General features: G+C 60.1%; 1 protein-coding gene across 1 annotated transcript; it reads right to left on the bottom strand.

Moving 5' to 3' along the window:
• Positions 1 to 1019: 1019 nt before the first annotated feature.
• Positions 1020 to 16531, bottom strand: SLC7A10 (solute carrier family 7 member 10). Its single transcript, XM_008139781.3, has 11 exons — positions 16366 to 16531; positions 7447 to 7651; positions 4591 to 4742; positions 4266 to 4391; positions 4043 to 4196; positions 3162 to 3285; positions 2976 to 3079; positions 2529 to 2625; positions 2161 to 2310; positions 1392 to 1569; positions 1020 to 1153 (listed from the first exon to the last, which is right to left on the bottom strand). The coding sequence occupies exons 1-11, from the start codon at positions 16514 to 16516 to the stop codon at positions 1020 to 1022; spliced, it is 1575 nt and encodes a 524-aa protein (XP_008138003.2). The 5' UTR covers positions 16517 to 16531.
• Between the last annotated feature and the right edge of the window lie 715 nt (positions 16532 to 17246).

Below are 17246 nucleotides of genomic sequence, written 5' to 3'. Positions count from 1 at the left end.
AGGACCAGGGGAGAGCTCTCGGGTGTTGTGTGTGGCTTCTCACTTCATTCACCCTAGAGGGCGCCAGAGCTGTGCCTGAACTGAACATAGCTGTGGGCACATGGAACCCGTCCACCGTAGGTTGGTCGAGCTCAGTTGGCACTGAGCTCTCCATCCTCCCAGCAGGCCCCGGAGGAGCTGGGCTAGGAGGCTTCTGCCCCCAAACTCATGCCTGTGGTATAAGCCCGGGCCTGGCCAGGCTGATGACCCTTGCCCTCTAGCTGGAAGGGTCAATCTCCTGGGCACTGGGGCACTGAAAATGTGGGTGGGGTTAGAGGAAGGCTGTGGGTCTTTCGCAGGCCCCGAGGCCCTGGGAGGTGCTGCTCGATGCTTTCTCAGGGGACAGAGGCTGGGGCACAGGCCGACAGTGGCCAACTCCATCCCCTCCTGTCTCAGGGCCTCCGTTTCCTTACCTGTAAACTAGGGTGAGGCATGAGCTCCCAAGTCCTGACACTCACTCCGTGGGGATTTATGGGAACCAAGGCCGCTCTGGAGGGAATCCGTGGACTCTCCCAGGGGGTGGGAGAGGCTGAGCCTCAGCCTGGTCTTGCTGGGCCTGGAGAGGGCACACCAGCTGCTGCCCAATCCTCGATGTCCCTTTGGGGCAGAGGTGGCGCCGGACCCAACTGCCAGTCCCAGAGAGGAAGTGCCCCGCTCCAGTGGCAGAGCCCCCAATGCAGGGGCCCTCCTCCGGAGCCTGCCGGCACCTTCCCACCTGCTCCACAGGTGCCCTCAGAGTTATGCCCACTTGGGACTCACCTGAGACAAGTGCACCAGCCCTGTTTTATTCACAGATCTTTTCAGGAAAAGCCTGCGGGGCCGTGCTGGCAGGGGACCCAGTCCACATAAGGCTTATTATAGGCCTCTAAGAATGGGAACTCTTTTTTTCCAGGAAAAACAACTTTTTTTTTTTTTTGCAAAACACCTCCTCAATAAACAACATGTAAACAGAAATAGCTGCTTCAGGCTCCTTAAGTGTCTCACTGTGTCTTCAAGGGCTTGTCCGCGGCGGAGAGCAGTGGGGAGGGCTGGCAGGGGCCGTTCTCCTCCTCCTCGGGAGCGCCCTGGGGGTAGACCACGAAACACAGCTCCTGCCCCAAGCGTGTCATTGACTCTGAGGACAGACAGACAGACAGATGGACCTTGGGATCTGACCCCGTGGGACGGGGGTTCTCAGGGAGCTGCTCCATTTGTGGTGGGTCCTGGACACTGGGGCCACCTCGTGGGGAGACAGTTGGTGGCGGTTAGGCCCTGTGTTGCCAGCACAGCTGCTGGTAGACCCTGCTCAAGGGCGAACCCCCTAAAGAGTCCCACCTCTAGCCCCGGCATGTGGGGGAGGCTGCCCAGCTCACCCGTGAGTCTGTGCACACACTTTGGTTTGCTTCTCCAGAACACTCCCAGGAAGAAGATGGGCACCCCGGTGAGGATGATGATGACGCCAACCCCACACACCATGGGCTCCGAGATGAAGCTGAAGACCAGCAGGAATGCCCAGAAGACCAAGTACGCAGCGGGGACAAGGAGGTTCACCTGTGGTGAGTGAGCGGAGCACCAGTGGTGCAGGGCACCCCCCTCCTGCCCCACCACCCTGGGGGCCCTGGTGCTTTCCACCCTTTCCTGAGAGTGGACCCCTGAGGGGCTGGTCCCTTTCTGGCTGCAGCCCAACATGCTGGAAGCCCATTCACGGATGGCCAGCTGGCCAAATTATTAAGGACTTGTCAGCGTCAGCAGGTCCAAGCTCTACAGTGACTGTATGTGGACTTGCGGCTTGCACTTGGTTGTAGGTCAAATCTTTTGTGGCCTGTCACATTTCAGGCACTGAACACTTCTCCAGCTCAAGGACTGATTTGCAAAGAGGAGGGCTTTTCTTTTAGCTCAGTTTAGGGTCTTTTGTTTTGGTGTGAGCTCATGGACTCTTGTGCAACCATGAGCGAGTGTCTTAGCCTCATTTTTCCATCCACAGACTGGGAGTATTCAAATCGCCCACCTCATGGGGCTGTCATGAGGACTAAATAGGCCAGTACACACAAAATCCCGAGCAGGCCCTAGCACGTGGCAGAAGCTGGGATCCCCACTGCCGTCATCACCTGCCACTGACGCCCACATGGGTGGAGCTCTCACCTTGATGGGCCTGTGGAGCGCCGGCCGCTTCCAGCGCAGCACGAGCAGGCCCAGGATGGTGACGCCATAGCAGAGGTAGTTGATGAAGGACACGTAGTTGATGAGCGTGTACGTGTCTCCCACAAGCAAGATAACCGCCGTGGCCCCGTACTGGGAGAGGACCGAGCTGAGGGCTGGCCTCCCACCTGCCTCCTGTCAGCCCTGCAGGCTGTCCTGGGCCTGCGGGCTCAGGTCAGGAGGTCGGTGAGCCCTGGCCCTCCCCACTCCCTCCGTGGGCTGCCCACCAGGGCCAGAGCTCATCCCTGCTACTACCCACATTGCTGGTGGCTTGGGCTTCCTGCCCTACCAGCCTGGCTCACCCAACTTACGCAGACGAGGAGGGCAGGGATAGGGGTGCAGCGTCTGACGTGGATCATGGCCAGTAGGCTGGGCAGGTGCCCTTCTCGGGCTCCAGAGAAGCACAGCCTGGGGGATAGAGATGGGGGGGGGGGGGGCTGTGAGCCCAGCCGTGGGCCTCCCCACTGGCCAGATCCTGGATCTCCGCTCTAGACCTGATTTCCCTCTTGTTGTCACCTCTGACCCCTTGCTCAAGGCCCCAACAGCCCACTGGGCAGTTCTTCCCCGCCTCTTGCCTGCCTCCCTCTTGCTCTTTGTTCCTGAGTTGGGATTAGACATTTGTTAGTGGGGAGTTCCTTGTCCCAGCGTCAGGAGGGCCCCCCCTGGCCGGGTTTCTGGTCCTTTGGCCCCCAGCACTGCCTGCATGCCAGGGCACCTACCTTGCCTCACCGGGACCACCCTTCCCCCAGTCCAGTCACCTGGAGGAGGTGAACAGGTAGCCATTGATCCCTCCGAAAGTGGAAAGTGCCACGGAGACGGGCATGACCCAAGAAAAATAGCCCAGCAGCTTCTCCCCGAAGGTCTGAGTGAGCACAGGAGAGAGGCAGTGCGTGAGGCTGGGTGGGGGCAGGGCAGGGCTGGGGACCGAGTGGGGCCCCACTCACCACGGCCACTGCGTTCGAGGCCAGCAGCTCCTGGGGGGACATGGCGGTGAAGTAGGCGATGTTGGTGAAGGTGTACACGAAGGTGACCAGCGGGATGGAGATGAAGATGGCTCGAGGTAGGTTCCTGGGGCAGTGGTGAGGGCACATCAGTGCCTGCCCTCTTGGGGGCTGGGGTGGGTTCCAGGGGTGAGGAGAGGGAGCAGGGGATCCAGCAGCAGGAGCAGCTTTGTGTCCGTCTCCTGCGTCTACTGGGGGCCTTGAGGGCAGGGAAGGGGGCAGCCCGGCCATCTGTCTCGCACCCCCTCAGCTGCCTAAACCCAGCCTGGGCACAGGCTGGTGGGAGGAAGGGCAGATGGGGGAGGGGCCACACCATATCCTAAGGGGTGAGTGTAATGTCTGCACATAAAGAGAAAACGGCATACAGTCAACATCAGCCTTGACAATCCCAGCAGTGCCCTGAGAGCTCAGTCCACGGACCCCGGGCGCCCCTGGGACTCCCTATCAGCCCAGCCCCTGCCGGAACTGCTCACTATGGGGGTCCCTGGCTGAGCATCAGATGGAGCCACTGGCTTCATCTGCAGGGACCATGTTGTGTGCACATGTACAATTTTTTGGCCAAATGCAAATAGCTGGATCCATTTAGAGCGGAACGATGATATGCAGGGTTTCTGAGGCCCAGCAACGGGCTGTGACTTGCCCACAGCCACACAGGGCCAGGCTGGCACACAAGCGCCCCGGCTGTCTAGAGCCATTCCCGGGGGCAGTGGCATGGGCAGGCAGGTGACCAGACCAAGTCACAGGTGGCAGTAGGCCTGTCAGGGAGGTTGCCTCTCCCATCGCCGGGCTGCACCCCTTCCCAAGGCCCAGCCGGGTGCACTCACTTTCGAGGGTCAACCAGCTCCTCGGTGACATAGTTGAGGAAGTTCCAGCCGCTGAAGGCAAAGGAGCCCTGCAGGAAGGCCAGGGCCAGGTGACCCACGGAGGGTGTCATCCAGAAGTCGAAGGCATTGCTGGGCCTCAGCTCCTCGAAGTGTCCTGGGGGGTCCAGAGGTCAAGGGTCAGTTTCCTCTCTCCAGCCCTGGCACAGGCCCACCCTGGCCCTACCTTGGAAGATCTGGACAAAGCCCATGCCGATGATGAGCGACAGGGCCAGCAGCTTCCCGCCCGTGAAGATGTCCTGGATGCGTGTGGCCCAGCGCACGCTGGAGCTGTTCACCCATGTCAGGAGCACTGGGGAGGAAAGGCGAGGGGGCGGGTGGGCGCCGGAGGCCGAGACCCTCGTTGCGGGCCACAGCCACGTCCAGCCGGAGCTGCAGGAGGGTGGCATACCCGGCAGTGTGCCTCTCCCTCTCCATGGGGCTGGCAGCTGGAGGAGCCCTCCCCTCCTCCCCCAGCGGAGGCCCCACCCTGCCCCATGGTGGGCACTCACTCAGGCAGGCCATGGAGAGCACACGGGAGGCTGCGGCCGGGGGGATACAGTTGGGGAACACGGGCTGCAATACGTAGTTGGAGAAGGTCATGGAGATGACAGCCAGGCTGGTGGGGTACATGATGAGGACTGCGCTCCAGAGCAGCAGGAAGCTGAAATGAGTGAGGACCCACGCGGCATAGGCATCCCGTCGCCTTCCCAGTAGAGCAGCCCCAGGTGTGGAGCAGGGCTGCACCCTGGGTCCTGGAACCCAAGGGCTGGTGCAGCGCTGGCGGCTGGCTTCGGTCCAAGGAGGCAGCTCGCAATAGAGATGGCCTTTAGCACAGTTAGAAAGCTACTCGCTGCCCTTGGGCAGGTGTCAAGAACCGACTGGGGAACCAACCACCTTTCCTTTTATTTATTTTTAATATGTTTTCATTAATTTTAGAGAGGAAGAGAGAGAGAGAGAGGAGAGAAGAGAGAGAGAGAGAGAGAGAGAGAGAGAGAGAGAGAGAGAGAGAGAGGAGAGAGAAGAGAGAGAGAGGAGAGAGAGAGAGAGAGAGAGGAGAGAGAAGAGCGAGAGAGAGGAGAGAAGAGAGAGAGAGAGAGAGAAGAGAGAGAGAGAGAGGAGAGAAGAGAGAGAGAGAGAGAGAGAGAGAGAGAGAGAGAGGAGAGAGAAGAGAGAGAGAGGAGAGAGAGAGAGAGAGGAGAGAGAAGAGCGAGAGAGAGGAGAGAAGAGAGAGAGAGAGAGAGAGAGAAAGAGAGAGAGAGAGAGAGGAGAGAAGAGAGAGAGAGAGAGAGAGAGAGAGAGAGAGAGAGAGAGAGAGAGAGAAACATCAATGATGACAGAGAACCATTGACCGGCTGCCTTCTGCATGCCCCCCACTGGAGATCGAGCCCGCAACCCAGGCATGTGTCCTGACTTGGAAGGGAACTGTGATCTCCCGGTTCATAGCCTGACACTTAACCACTGAGCCATGCTAGCTGGGGCCAACCATCTTTCTAATGGCCACACAGCCCCTGGCCACAGGCTGCTTCCTGCTCTGAGGATGGGGTTGGGGCGGATCAGCAGTCTCCGCTGCAGCTCACCGCGGAGCCCTGTGGCTGCAGATGACTGACTCTGAGCTGTGATGCCCTGAGGGACCAGCCCTTGCAGAGCCCTGGCTGGGGGTGGGGAGTGATTTATGCCCCCGCTTCTCCAGTTTCTCTCTGTAGGGTGCCCATGTAGGAGTGGGGGCCCTGCTCAAGGCTATGAGGCCCTACTTGTTCCGGGAACTCTGCCTGCGCCCCGGGCGGGCCTGTCAGTGGGGGTGGTCTTAGCCTCTAGTCCAGCTCTCAAGAGTGGGAATTGCCTCATCCAGGGACCCACTGACCTCTCAGGCACCAAGTTTGGTGGCTTCCTCTTGGTCCTCACCCTTGCTCTGTAGCCTTGCTTCCTACCCCTTGCTTTGCACCCTGCCCAACTCCTTGGCTTCTGGGCAACCTAACTCCATGCGCCCCTTCCCCGCCCCCCCCCCCTCCACCTCACCTTGCTGGGTACTCCCCTCTGCAAACCCTTGATGCTGAGTCAGGAGGTAGGGTCTTGGGCCCTCTTCCCCTCCCACCTTCCCTATATTCCTTCTAGCTGCACAGCACAATTGTTCTGCTTTCCCAGGCCCCAGGCCCCTGTGAGGACCCTGTCCCGAGAGGAGAGCACCCAGCGGTGTGCATGCCCTGCCAGGGCCACATCAACAGCTGCCCCATTAAAATCCCCTGGTCCCCACTTTTTATACTTAGCCCAGATTTTTTCCCTGAGCTCAACCCAACCCCCCCCACCCCCACCAATATCTGAGCATTTCCCTAGATATGCCATGTAACAAGCTCCACCCAAAACCTCCCCCTCCCCATCCCGTCACCATCTATGGAGGTTTGCCAGTGGGAAGGCAAGGATCACTCCCATGACACCCACCTCTCCCTCATGCCACCTCTCCCTCATGCCTCGCTGGCTACCACTTCCTCCCGAACCAGGCTCCTAAATGCGTGTGGAATCTCCTTGTACCTTTATTGAGGCCTCAGCATGCTCAGCTGGACAACTGCAATAGCTTTGATCCCCTGGCTGCCCCCCCCCCCTGCCCCCGCCTCTCCTCCCCTCCAAGCCCTATTGCCTACCAGGGATCTGACAAGCTGGCCAGGCCACCACCCTCTGCACGTGCTCCAGCTGCTCCCCAGAGAAAGCGCCACTCTTCCTCCAAGCTTCGGTAAACGTAGCTTTTCCTGGGAGCCTTCCCTAGGTGGTCGGCACCCCATGCTCTAGGCTGCTGGGCCACTGCCTCTCGCACACACCCTCAAAGCTGGGCCCTTTCGGTTTTAAGCACTTTTGAGGGGTGGTTTCCCTTCTGCACCGTGAGGACAGGGGCACATCTTTTTATTCCCACTGGGGGTGCTCAGCGAATGCTCACTGGGGAACAAAGGAGTATTGGGAGCCATTTAAAGGGGAGCTCTTGCATCACGCCCCTCCCCACACACATGTGGCTTACGAAGCTCAAGGCCATCTTTGCCCGATGCTAGCATTACCTAGAGGTTTCAGAGAGTAAGGCCCCCCCCCCCCCCCATCCAGAAGCACTGGGTGGGGAGCGGGGCTTAGGGACAGCTTTATTTAAAAGGAAACAGAGAGTTCAAGGGGCCAGCTGCAGTGTCCAGCTTGAGTGGGTGGGCACTGTTCTCGCCCACCCTGGCCTTGGAAGGTGCCCAACAGCCCCACCCCCTTCCCTCCACCCATCCCCAAGAGCGTCCTGTGATGTGAGAAGCAGAAGAGGAAACCCAGGTCCAGGCTCGGCTGGCTGTCCATTCTGGAGAGGCTCCCCACCCACCACCAAGCCGCTGGTGCCCCACACTTACCCAGCCAGGCCCCCGAAGATCTCCGTGACATAGGCATAGTCCCCGCCAGACTTAGGGATGGCGACTCCCAGCTCCGCGTAGCAGAGGGAGCCCAGGGCGGTGACGCCCCCGCCCAGGACCCAGACGAAGAGGGCCAGACCCACAGAGCCCGAGTGCTCCAGGACTCCCTTGGGGGAGATGAAGATGCCGGAGCCTATGATGTTCCCTGTGGGGGAGATGGAGAGGCGTCAGCCTTCCCTGTGGGGCTCTGGGTGCTCCATGAGGACGAGAACCCAGGCTGCTCCCTGGAGGAGGAGAGAGGAGGGCCTGGAGGCATGGATGTCACTGGGCCCCTCACACCCTGCAACTCCACTCTGGGCTGATCATGTCCGCTCCCTAGTCCCTGGCATGGGAGTGGCACCTTGTCCATTCAGCCAGGCTCCCCTGCCTCCTGTTCCTCTGCTCTCTGCCCCTCCCTCCCCCGCCCCCCACTTACTCCCAGGAGGTGGGGTAAGCAAGGAGGCTCAGCCACCTGGGTGATGGCAGAGTGGGGGCCACTCCTGTGCATTCCCACAGGGCCCAGGTCAGCCCTTTGCCCCCAGCTGAGGCCTCCAGTTTTTTCAAGCCCCCAGTCACCTGTCCTCTTTCCAATCTGCTGGCCAGAGCTGGCCTCTTAAAGCAAGTCCTTGACCATGACACTTTCCTATTGGCTGAAGTCCCAACTCATGGAGTGACTCAGGAAGTGGCACCTCCTCTATGAAGCCCCCCTTGACCAGGTTTGTTTGGGCTCCTCTTCCCACTTCACAGCCCTGTGGTTCCCCAGACCGTGCCCTGTTCTTTATTTCTTTACCCTCCATCTCCCCTTTTCCTGTCAGGGAGCTTCTCTGCTTGCTTCCCGGGTTCCTGGAGGCACCCAGCCAGGGCCCGGGCTACAGGCACAGACTCTGACGAGACCTGTTTCCTGGCACTGTGGCAATGTTTCAGGGCTTGGGCAAGGGCCAGTAGGGTCCGTTTTCAGGGCTGGGGGTTGGTCCACAGCCATCCTGCAAGGAATGGAGTGAGATTCTTGGCCCGGCCTGGGGTCTGGACACGGACTGCCTCTCTCCTTGGGCCAGCCCACTAGCTGCAAACAGGTCACTGCTCTAAAACCAGGACCCCAATGGGAAACGTTGGTTGGGGCCCAGGAGACCAGCCCTCTCCCAGCTCAGGTCACCTCTCGGGTCTGTCTGTACAGCGGGACTACTATGAGGGTTCAGCGAGATACCCTAAGGGAAGCCTTCAGCCGTATCCGATGTACTTTCCACCTTCCTGTGCATGATTCTGTGTGCTGTCTGCACCCTCACCTGCTTTCACTCACCTCCATTCCTCAGCACATAGGAGGTGCTCAACACACATCTGTTGAGTAAACTAATGGAAGGATAAATGACCTAATGCCCCGAATGGCATCAATGTCCTGATGCAAATGACTGATTTCCTCATCTCTGAAGTGGGGGCAGCAGTCCCCGCTCAGCCTTCCCGGAGAGGCACCGTGAAGGGGAGCAGAGGGGGGCTGGCTTCCAAGGTTCAGTGCACGTGAACCTGCTGGGGTCATGGAAGGTCTGCCCTGCCCCTGGGGCTGTGCATTAGGGGAGGGGGACAGTGCTCCTTCAACTCACAGTGTCTGGGATGGAACAGAGGGAAGTACTCAGGGGCCAACTCAGGGTCTGCAGGGCAGTTCCCAGGATAAGCAAGACTCTGAGCACCCACTTAGGCCTGCGCTCCCTGCCAATTAGAGCAAAGAGGAGACAGTGTTCGGGGTGACTTGGGGCTCATCATCTGTGCAAACGAGTCAGGCCACGTCACTGGCGGTTTGCACTGGGGCCTGCCCCAGAGGACATCATCCCAGAATCCACAGGCCACATGAATAAAAAAGCAACACTGGGGCGCAGGGCTCAGCCCCTCAACAGGATCGCCCCCCTCTGCCAGGGCCCTGCGTGGAGGGGACCTCCACCAGCCCAGAGCCTGCCGCTCCACCTGCCACGCCCACAGGGGGTCTGGAAGAGGACGCCGCTGTGGCCGCCCATCAGCATGCACTCCTTGTCCACCCTTGTCCACCGTGCTGCCCTCCACCCCCACCCCCACCCCCAGCCGACACAGATTTCCAGTCTGACGGCCACGACGGCCCACTTGGTTTTCCGGTCACATCCCAGGAGCCCTAAATACATCCAGATAAGGACGAGGGAATGCCCGTCCCCCAGCCGCTCAGCCTGCTTCCAGCGGGGGCGGCGCAACCTCCCTCGCCCACTCCGGGGCCCGGGTCCTGGGTGGGCGGGTGGGTTTCTGAAACGCTCTGAGTTCGCTGTACCTGGCAGGGGAGTCAGTGTTCTCAGGACCTGATGGAGTGGGAGTTGCCAACGCCAGTGGGGTCGGAAGCCAGAGGGGGCTGGGTGGCCTCGTCAGGAGCTAGGTGCATTGGGGCTAGGACATCCAGAGCCCGAACCACGCACCCCGTGGGGACCCCACCACTCGACACAGTTCAGCTTGGCAGGGCCTCAAGGGCACAGCACCCAGGGAAGCCAACCTGGCACCTTGTGCTGGAGGCTGGGGTCCGGAAGGGACATGGGGCCTGGGGAGGGGCTGCGGGGGAGGGATCACTATTGTTTGGGACACACGGCTCAGGCTACAGCGAAGGACCACTCCCATGTGGCTCAAAGGAACAGGTGTGCCAGCTAATGTCTCAGGTGCTTGGGGCCTGGAGAGCCGCAGGTTTGAGCTGGAAGGGGCAGGAAGCCCCGCGGAGGTCCACGGGCTGCTCTCCACACCGCAGCCCATGGCCGGGTGGGGCTCTGCAAGGAGCACCCGGGGCTGTGGGCTTGGGTGAGCGGCAGAGGGCAAGGAGTGGGCACAGGGGTGGGGCCTCCGGTGCTTGGACGATGACAGGGGGTGTGGGGAAGGGGCCGCGGAGCTGTGAGGAGGTGCTGCAGGGGTGCCTGCCCAGCGCTCTGGTGGTGGTGGGCGCAGGCCTCCCTCCCGGTCCTCACGCTCAGGCCCAGCAGAATCAGCTCGGCCTGATTCAGGGAGGGCAGTGGCCAAGCCCAGCCGCTGGGGGAAGCGGAGGAGGGACAGGAACCAAGGAACATGGGGTGGGCTGGGACACACTGCCAGGTGCCGGCTGAGGTGTCTGCCTGATGGCGGGCTAGAGAAATGTGGTCCCAAGGCTTCCATGTTCCCATCCATCCAATGGGACAGCTGTTTGGTGATCCCTGCAGGTCCTGGGAGGGGAGGGGTGGGGGGAGTGGGGGGGTGGGGGGAGCGGGGGGGTGGGGGGAGCACAGAGCTCCCGGGCTGGTGGGCAGGATGTGATGAGGCCCCTTCTGCTCTCCTCCCGCCTGTCTTCCCTTCCCTGCCGGTGGTTTTTATCACATTAAGAGGTTTGGCCTGAAGGGGCTTACCCGGGTCCTGGGAGGAATGAAGAAAGGGCCATTATTCTCCTGGCTGGTGCGGTGCACACTGACCTATTTCTGGGAACGGAGGACCATGAAGGTCACAGGGGTGGACTGTGGAGGTGGTGGTGGCGGAATGAGCCAGCTGCCCTTGGTGTGTGTGTGTTGGGGGGGGGGGGGCGGTGGGGGATGCACAGTCTGACTGGGGAGCGGGCAGGGAGGTCCTGTCAGGCCGCCGGCACCACCCTTCAGCCCTAGAAACTCTTTCAGGAGTTGGCTGTGTAGCCTCAGGCCGGCCCCGCCCTTCTGGGCCTCAGTTTCCCCTTCTGCCAGGTAGCGCCACTGGGCTAAGGGGAAACAGAGGGCTGGTCCAACCCTGACTTTGGCAGGGGCACTGCTGGGCAGGGTGCGTGTATCTTGTACATCTGCATGGTCCCCAAGGAAACGCTGCTCCCCACTGTGAAGGTCTCTCCCCAACTCACTGGCCTCCCAGAAGCAACACCACCCCCAGGGAGCCCTTTCTGACTGCCCACCTTGGCCCAATAACTTGGACCTTGCCCCATTGCCATGGTATTTGGAGGACAGCCAGGAAGTGATTCCTTTATTTGCACCCTCTCCCCCCCCTAGAAGGACAGGGAGCTCACCGGGCTAGGTCACCTCATACCTGCCTTGCCTATCCCTGACTTTTTTAGCGAGCATGGTCGCATTGCCCTGCTGGGCCTGATCAGGGGCTGGCCTTGGGCCAGGCCTTCTTCCTTTGTGCTGGGCAATGAGTCCCAGCACCTCCCATTAGGGCTTGATCAATGAGGCGTCTGGCTTCCAAATTCTCTGGAAGATACAAAAGCTGCAAAGAGCTTCAGATTCCCACTGGTAGATCCCAAGGTCCCTAGGCCATGGGCAATGGCACTTACTAGTTGAGACTCCCAGATCTGGGTTCGAATCCCAGTTCCCTTGTGATGGGGGCTGTGGACAAGGTACTTCATCTCTCAGCCTTGTCTGTAAAATGGGGAGATGAGGCAGTGATGTGGGCTGCCCCTGCCCCGGCTGGCACATCGGAGGCCCCAGGAAGTACCTATGGATCTTAGTTAGCTTTGTCATCCCCTTTCAAGACACCTCAGGCCACCCTATCTGGCCTTTGGAGGCCTGACCCCCCATGGGACCTCAATGCCCTGGGGTCAGAAGTCATGGCCCTAATTTGGGGTCCCTGCTGTTGGCCTGTGCTTTTAAGCACATGAATGTCCTTATAGTGAGTATGTCAGGCACCCCTCCCGGGAGACAAAAGTGCCTACCGAGGTCTTGGCAGAACTCTAGGGAGGTGAGTGGGGACATTTCCAGGACATGTCTGGAATTGCCAATTGGCCGGCATGCATGTCCGGCCTAACCCGTTTTCCTTTTGAGAGAGGGCTGAGCCGAAGTGTGGAGCTCTCTCTGCCTGGCTCGCTCAGCCCAGCCCGGCCTCGTCTAGCGGGCCTCATGCGTGCCTGTCTCCAGACTGAGTCTCGCCAGGTGCCTGGGTGAGCTCCATGCTGCTGCATCCAGCAGTCAAGCCCAGGCCTCATAGAACTTGCCTCATCATCAGCCTCATCATCACCCACAGGGCAGCCTCCTGGCCCTCCTCCCTCCTCGCTGACTGCTCCTTTCCGAATCCTCTGCTGGTCCCTTCTCATTTCTCCTAAATCCTAGACAGCAAGTGCCTGGGGCTTAGTGTTGGGGCCTCTTCCTTTTTCTTTCAACACTCACTCCCTTGGAGACCTTATCCCAGTTTTTGCTGGAAACTCCCAAATCCCTAGCACCACCTCCCTGCTAAACGAAACCAGTATAACCAATTGATTACTCAACAAATAGACACCACTCCTCTCACACGTTCAAAACAGGATTCCTGTCTGTCAGCCCCATTTCTCCCAAACCTGCTCCTCTCAGTCTTCCCCGACCAATAAGTGGCAGACCGTGCTCCCACCTGCTCAGACCCAACCTTGGTGCCACTCTTGCCTCCTCTCTTTCCCCCACATCCCGTGTCCTCACACATCCTTCATCATCAAAAATCCCTTCGCTCTACCTACCAAACACACCAGAACGGAACCTCCTCTTAGCACCTCCCCCGCTGGCATCCTGCTCTGAGCCACTGTCATCTCTTACCCAGGTGACTCGAGTGCCCTCCTGGCCAGGCTTCCTGCTTCTGTCCTTGCTGCGGACAGCCTCTGCTCCCTGGGGAGCCCCATTGCATTGCATCCCCTCCCCGCCCCTCCCATCCCATCTCATGCCATCCCCCTTCTGTTCCAAGCCATCACAAAAAGAAAAGAAAACTTGGGTCCCACTCCACTCCTGACTCTATACTCTGCTATCTGCAATCCTCTCTCCTGCCTTAATTTTCTCACCTTAGCACACCTGTCATTACTCTGCCGGCTGAGCATTCAGCTGATCTTGTTTGCCCTTTGACTTCCATGATGGCATGTCAGCTCCAGCAAGACAAGGATACTGTCTGTGCTGCTCCCTGTTGTGTCTCCAGCACCCGATGGTTAAATAGATGAGTGAGTGTGTCCTGTGCTGGCAGGTCCCGCCCTTGTAGTTAGAGCTGCCTCGGCTCCCAACAGCTTCTCAGAGCACACAAGGGCGTCTGACCCTGGGCTGGTTGCAGCCTCAGGCCCTCAGTTTCCTCTTCTATACACTGGGGCTGTGGTGAGGCACAGAAAAGCTCCTGTGTGGTTTAATGCCTCCTGGGGTCTTGGTGAGGAGGGGGCCGGGGTTCTGGAGAAGGCCATCCTCTCAGCAGCCCAACCACCTCCAGTCCTGAAGAGCCACAGAGAGGGGCCTGGGTGGGCAGGATTAGCTCCTAAGGAGATGGATTCATGAAGCAGGTCCCTGAGTCCCTGAACATACTTAGGTCTGATCTACAAAGCCCTACATGGGCTGGATATTTGAGTCAAAAGGGTGAGAGTGGAGGACAGGATAGGCTGGTCAGCAGACCAGCGGTGACTCCCACTCTGCTGGACCTGGGCACATCCCTTCCTTGGGTGTGGATTGAGAGGGAACTGGCTGAAGTCCCCGAGTCAGGACAAGACACCCTGTACATGCAATCCTGGGTGGGGGTGTGGAAGTTGGGGGAGATTTCTGTCCATCTGTGCACCCATCCGTAGTGGAGTGGAGAGCACAGTAAGCCCTGGTTGGATGAGCTCCCAGTGCAGTCTTGACCTTTCCCCATAAGGAACATGAATCTGGCCCCCATTTTGCCCAGCACCAGAGCAGTATGTAGACGGGCAATGGATTGGGAAAATGAACCCAAATCTGCTTCCAAATCCCGAGCCCACCCCCTGCAGCAGTGTCATGCAACTTCCAGCCTCAGTTTCTACATTTGTAAAATGGGTGTACAAGTTTTCATCTGGTAAGGCAGGCATGAGGATCAAACGAGATAAAAGGACACATTTTATACAGCGAGAAGAGGTGGTTTCTGAATAGATATTGGATAAGGCAATGTCTCGCAGAGCCCCACCCCAGCTGGCTCTTTTTCGTCCAGGCTGTTCCCCTCCAGTTGTGTTCACAGAGGCCAGCAGGTGCTGTCCAAAACATCTTTTAGGTGGAGTCATATTCCAGCCCAAAGCCCTTCCCGAAAGCCCCGCTCCTCAGCCTGGGACGGGGCAGGGGGTACAAGGGAAGGGAGAATAGGATCTTCTGGGAAGTGTATCTGGAAGCTTTGGAGATAAGGTCAGTAGCTGGTGACAAAGATTATGGAGTAAGGTAAAAAGCTCTCAAGACCTTTAAAGCTAAATTATGATACTTTACAGACATTTTTTTGGGGGGGAGCAGTTTCCCCAGGACAGGAAGGTGGGACGTTGGCCCCCCAGAACAGTGAATGGGAGTTGGTGGGGGCCTTTAGGGCATCAGGTGGGAAGGGCAGAGTAGACCCTGACTCAGTCCATACCTTCCTCCTCCCTCCTCTCCTGTCACCTTCTGTTCAGGGTGATGATCCCCTGGCCTGTCTCCTGCCCACTCCAGCCTCTTGTCTGCTGTTACCCTTCAAAGCTCCCAAGCAGGGTTACTGGACCATCACGGAGTGTCCTAGGCTGGGGTCAGGTCATCTGTATTCTGCTCTTGAGTCTGCCACCCTTGGGCAAGTCACCCCTGGAGAGGCAGAGTAGGAATACAGCTCAAGGACACTGGACTTGCTGAGGTGGCCCAGGAACTGCAGCTGGCTCCAGACATGCCTCTTGACCCCCCGCCTCTGGGCCCATCCATGATGTGTGGGCTTCCCCTTCCTGGGGGCACAGCTCCTGGAAAGAGTGCGGACTGGGACAAGGCTCTAATCAGTACCCTGGCCAAATCTCTGGAACCAGCCCGTCCTGCAAGCAGGGGCACCCTAGGCCAAGAAGGTCTCAAGGCCAGGTCAGGACCCGCTCCTGGAAGAGGCCATTCTAGGAGCAATGGGGAGGCAGAGAGCTACCTGCACGGGGGCTGTGTTCTGAGGCAACTCTTGGTGTGGGGACAGGGACCAGCCACGAGCCAGCCCCAGCCAGGTCCAGGAGCTCCCAGCGTGGAGCTGAGGGGGGGCGGGGGAAGATCCCCGTCTGCCCTCCTGAGCCCTTAACTCTCTCCATCCCCAGGGGTCTGGTAACGGGTGGGCAGTGGATGCACCAGCAGTTCCCACTGGTTGGGGAGGTGGTAGGTTGAGAGCAGTCCAGACCCCTGTCCCTCACCCCTCCAGCCATGACTCCTGGGACACAGGAAGGTCTCTGAGGCACCTGGCGTGACACAGGCACAGGTCTGGTTAGCCAGTTCCCAAGAAGTCAGTGTCCATGACTTGGGGCCGAAAGAGGAAGATCCTCCCACCGTTCTCACTGTCCCTGAGCCCGCTGTCTACCGAGAAGTCCCCACTTGGGGGCGGACACACGGACCCATTCTCAGGCGAGGAAGCTGGGATGCCAGTGCCTGTTGGGATCCCAGCTCAGGGGTCAAGTTGGCTTTTCTGTAGGCGTGGTCTGTCCCACCTCAGCCCTGGCCTCCTCCCCATCAAGCTGCAGGAAAGATGCCCTGAACCTATTTGCCCACTGGGCTGGCTCTGTCTGACAAGTCTCCCCACAGGCCCTCCTGCTTCTGAGACCAAATCACTCCCACAGCTCGGCCCTGGGACCGTGCACACAACAGGGACTTCGCTTGAGCCACAGCCCAGAACTTGAGGCCTTCGCGGGGCCAGCCTGTCCAGCCCCCACACTTGCAAGGCTCCTGCGCTTCAGGCAAGACCCTAATGCTGTCCACTTCATACATGAGAGGACGGAGGGTCACTGCCAGGCCAGAGCCCCACCGCCACGTAAAGGCAGGACGAGGATCCCAGCTGCGGGAGGAACCCGCACCTCCCTCACGCACAAAAGTTCAAGGCGCCTGGGGAGGTGGGAACAAGAAGGCTGAGGTCCCGTGTGAAGGGCGACGCTGCAGGTGCTCTCACCTATGGTCCCACCGTCAGGTGCGGTGCGCCTCAAGCCGTCAGCCCCGCATCCTAGGCCCCCCGCCCGCCAGGGGCCCCGCTCACCGATGATGATGGTGCAGGCGCTCACCAGCCCGATCTCCTTCTTGAGCGTCACCGGCTCCGAGGCGCCGGGACCCGGGCCTGGGCCGGGGGAAGGCGAGGGCGCAGGGCCGGGCTTCCCGCGCCCGCTGGGCTGCTGCGTGTGGCCGGCCATTTCGCTGTCCAGCCGCGTCCCCTCTCCTTGCGCTGCCCCGTCTATCCGATCGGCCGCCAGTCCGTCGGTCAGTCCGACTGTCGGTGAGCGGACAGCGCTCACCGGCGGGCGCATGCGCTGGCGCGGGGCCCGGGCTGTGCGCCCCGGGGCTGGGGCCAGGGAGCCGAGGCAGGAGGGCCGGCGGGCAGCCCCTTCCCCCACCTTCCTTAAAGGAAACTCCCCCAGGACTGGCGGGGGTGGGGTGGGGGGCGGGCCGCGGGGAAAGAGAGGACTGGGGGGCAGACCTAGCCAGATCTTCTTCCTAGCTGGGAAGGGGAAGGGGCCCTCCTGCTGCCTGAGCTCCCTCCACTCCCGGGGCGGGGGTGGGGCAGCAGAGCGCCAAGGCAAGACGGCCCCTGCCCTCACGGAGACCTTGGAAGCTGGCGAAGTCGCTGCCTTTGTGTGGGGACCCACTGGGTGCCAGCGCCCCCACGCTCCTTGAATTCTGGCACGACGGAGCGCGCGAGGTGGGGGGAGGAGGTGGAGGTTGGGTGGAAGCTGAGGCCCAGAGATTCCTAAGAGCAAGGGTCAGGCCAGAAACACCAACCAGCCCTTTCTGAGGCTTCCAGACGGTGGGTGATGGCGGGGCGTGAGGTACAGCCCTTAGGAGGGTTGGAGGCAGGGTCCAGGCACCCCTCCGAGGGATCAGGAGACCCTAGGCATCCACCACCCAAGTCTGGAGACTCAGGGC

The sequence above is a fragment of the Eptesicus fuscus genome, chromosome 21 (genome assembly GCF_027574615.1).
Source record: "Eptesicus fuscus isolate TK198812 chromosome 21, DD_ASM_mEF_20220401, whole genome shotgun sequence".
Lineage (NCBI taxonomy): Eukaryota > Metazoa > Chordata > Mammalia > Chiroptera > Vespertilionidae > Eptesicus > Eptesicus fuscus.
Note: the sequence above shows the minus strand (reverse complement) of the source record. Positions and strands in the feature narration are given on the sequence as shown.

What these genes read in the sequence shown, in the direction of transcription:
- SLC7A10 (XM_008139781.3), bottom strand. Translation starts at nt 16,516, where the DNA reads ATGGCCGGCCACACGCAGCAGCCCAGCGGGCGCGGGAAGCCCGGCCCT. An exon ending in CGCCTGCACCATCATCATCG is followed by an intron (nt 7,652 to 16,365) that starts GTGAGCGGGGCC and finishes TCTCCCCCACAG; the next exon opens with GGAACATCATAGGCTCCGGC. An exon ending in GTGTGTGCACAGACTCACGG is followed by an intron (nt 1,154 to 1,391) that starts GTGAGCTGGGCA and finishes GTCTGTCCTCAG; the next exon opens with AGTCAATGACACGCTTGGGG.